Here is a 3,408-nt window from a genome sequence, read left to right as displayed (position 1 = left end):
GGGCGTGGCACGCGCCGGAAGGGAGGGGCCGGGCCTGCAGGGGGGAAGACAGTGAGATACGTTGCCCTGTGATGATTGTAAGAAAGGAAAGAGAAACTCCATCCGTCCATCCAGGCCGGCTGGGGGTCAACCTGCCTCAGCCGGTGACTCCTCCAGGAGGAGCCGGAGCCGCTGCCCTGCGCCTCCTCCACGCCGCTGCCCTCTGTGACACTGGACAGACCCAGTGAGGAGCAGAGCCGACCCAGGGCGCCTCTCTCTTCCCACCTGGGTCCGCTTCGTCAGACGTCGCTGGGGGTCCTCGCACGGTGGGCCACACTGGCGGGCACGCAGCCGCAGCACACCAGCCACAGAGCCTTCTGGATCTCCTGGTTCCTGAAGGCGTAGATGACCGGGTTGATGACGGAGTTGTAGGTGGCAGGCACCAGCGTGGCGTAGGTGTAGAGCGGAGGGTAGGTGTAGTCCGCGATGAGGGAGTAGACAGTGAACGGCATCCAGCAGGCGGCGAACGTGCCCAGGATGATGGCCAGCGTCGACACGCCCTTCCGTGTGGTGACGTAGTGCGGCGTGGCGGCCAGGAAGTGGTGCTGCAGGGCGATCTGATGAGCGTGGCGCATCACGATCTTGCAGATCTGGACGTAGAGCTGCAGCATGAGGCCGAACAGCAGCAGGAAGGAGATGGAGAGCACGGCGATGTTGTTCTTGGTCAGCGGCCGCACCACGCTGCACGTGGACTCCTCCGCCAGGCAGTTGACCCCGGTGACCGGCAGCAGGCCCAGGCACAGGGAGAGGCCCCACAGCAGCACCAGCATGGTGTAGGTGAAGGCCGCCGTCCGCTCCGAGTTGTAGGTGAGGGCGTAGTACAGCGACAGGTAGCGGTCGATGGTGATGGCCAGCAGGCTGAAGACGGAGGCCGAGAAGGAGGCCACCACCAGGCCGACGGTCAGCAGCTGGGCGGAGTCAGAGCGGAGCAGGTAGGCACAGGTGAAGTGGAGCACCAGGCCCAGGCCGGCCAGCAGGTCGGCCAGCGCCAAGCTGCCGATCAGCAGGAACATGGGGGCTCTGAGTGCCGGGTTCTGCCAGATCACCAGCACCACCAGGGCGTTCTCACAGGCGATGAGGGTCCCGGAGGAGCACAGCACGATGTCCCAGGGGTTGATGAGCAGAGGCAGCTGGCTGGGAGAGAGGGAGTCCTCCGGCGGGAACGTCCCCAGGATGGAACTGTTGTCCATCGGCCCCCCGCCTCCGCTGGCCCAGGCTGTGGGGTCAGGGGTCGGCCAGCTGGGGGTGACCGGTGGCTCTTCACTCATTGTGCCCCCCGTCTGAAAATGACACAAACAGAGACGGCATGAGGCTTGGTAATGATCCTCCGAAATGTGGAGCTTCACACAAAATCAGAAACCCATGAATAAATAATTTTGTGCGTGTGTGTGTGTGTGTGTGTTTTCCTTTTGGTTTGTATTTTTAGCTCTTACACTTAAATGCACTGAAAACAAAAGCAGCGAGCGGCCGCTCTTCTCCACCTCTGTGCACGACACTGGATGCGTCCGTGGCTAGACACCTGTGTTACTCATTCCACAACACAGACAATGGCCAAGGTTATATTCTCAGTCTGGTGTGTGTGGGTCCAGGAACACACAAAGCAGTGAAACAAACACAAACCTTAACGCTGCACTTTTATAACTCGGAATTAAAACCTTGAGCTACACTAAAAATATGCATCCAATGGCTTTAAATAAGAAAACTCTGCTCAGCAATGTGAATTTGAATGTGCATTGATATAGATAGATAGAGTACTTTATTCATCCCCGAAGGGAAATTAAGTCGTCATAGCAGCCGGTATATTTGAATACAATAAAATACAACACAATAGAATAAAATAAAAAATATTGAGGTAGAAAGAATAAAAAACAGAAGCACAAGATAAAATAAAATAAAATAGGTAGATAAGGTGCAGTGGCAAGATGATGGTAATAGTACTGATGATATGATGGTAATGTTATTGTTAGACAGTATATTAAAATAGTACAGTATATATAGCAGTATATAGTAATAATGGCAGCAACAGTAAATATAATAGTAATAGTTATATATTTTCAGCATCTTCCTCTGGAGCTATTATTATCATTAATATAGCAGCAGAGGCCTGCAGCCTATAGGTGAGACCACACGTAAAGAGCTGTTTATTAATGTATATATGCATGAGTAGGGGGGGCTCTGCAGCATCATTTCAGGCCACATTCCGCAAAACAGCAACAATCCCCGAAGCTGTCAGAGGGCAACAGCGGCAGATACCACACCCGTCACGGACTCACAGCCTCCTGCAGGCTCGTCACACTGAGGCCAGATGGTGCAGCTCGCACCGGAGGAAAAAACACACAGGCTGCTGTTGCACGTCAGAGAGAAAGGGTGCAGGAGAGGAAACAATAAGTGCAATGTTCCCTTCGTGCATGCAAAGGATGCTCCGCCACCTCCACCTCCACCTCCACCCAGCCTACCTTGATTCCTCGACACCTTCCGTCTAGATGGAAGCGCGACAGCAGCCTGGTGTCTCCATGTCAGGGATGAGGATGGAAGCAGCAGCAGCAGCCCGGGGAGGAGGAGGAGGAGGAGGAGGAGGAGAGGCAGGAGGGGAGGGGTGATGATGGGATGCTGGTCCTCTCTGCCTGAAAGCAGGGATGGTGGAAGGAGAAGAAGAAGAAGAATAATTAGAAGAAGAGGAGGAGGAGGAGGAGGAAAGAAAGGAGATAACGGACTGCGGCTGTGCAGGCGGCGGCGGATGAGAGGGAAAGCAGGAGGTGGAGGAAGAGGAGGGCAAGAGGTGTGCGTGTGGATGGGAGAAGTGGAGGAGGAGGAGGAGGAGGAGGAGGGGGGTGGGGGGGTGGTGATGAAGGAGGAGTCCCACATGAGCCAGACTTAGACCGGCTGAACTCCATTTAAAAAAAGGAGCCAAATGTCTGATAGCTGCCGGCTCCAGGACCACAGACTGGTTTCTACGCCCCTGCAGACTCTTTCCCATAATGCACCTGCAGACCTGTGTGCTGCTACACTGAAGCAACACAGTTTATTCAGTGTCTCTTGCAGCAGGGGCGGCCCCTGGTACAGGCGGCATGGCGGTTCCCCAGGGTGATTAATGCAGAGAGGGCGGCACAAGAGACTGATCATTATCATGACGTGACACATGCAACGTAAAACAATATATTAACGTCACACCGTCATCCTCTAACCCCGGGACGCACCGGAGGTAGAAGCGCCGCGAAAAGCGGTCCGCCTCATTCCCTCGCCCATGTTCTCACCTGCAGCTTAAAGCCGTGAAGAACCGGGAAGCGCCGCGGACACACACACACACAAGCACATCATCTCCTGTGGGGGGTGGGGGGCGGCTACAGGCTTGCGTAGGTCAGTCACCTG

At 55.2% G+C, this 3,408-nt stretch overlaps 1 protein-coding gene across 1 annotated transcript; it reads right to left on the bottom strand.

Moving 5' to 3' along the window:
• Positions 1 to 278: 278 nt before the first annotated feature.
• On the bottom strand, positions 279 to 1,310 carry gpr12 (G protein-coupled receptor 12). The gene has a single exon (XM_061094160.1). It carries the CDS (start codon positions 1,305 to 1,307, stop codon positions 279 to 281), a length of 1,029 nt encoding a protein of 342 aa, XP_060950143.1. The 5' UTR covers positions 1,308 to 1,310.
• Between the last annotated feature and the right edge of the window lie 2,098 nt (positions 1,311 to 3,408).

Source organism: Limanda limanda, chromosome 20 (assembly GCF_963576545.1).
Source record: "Limanda limanda chromosome 20, fLimLim1.1, whole genome shotgun sequence".
Lineage (NCBI taxonomy): Eukaryota > Metazoa > Chordata > Actinopteri > Pleuronectiformes > Pleuronectidae > Limanda > Limanda limanda.
This window is presented reverse-complemented; position numbering and strand designations above follow the sequence as displayed.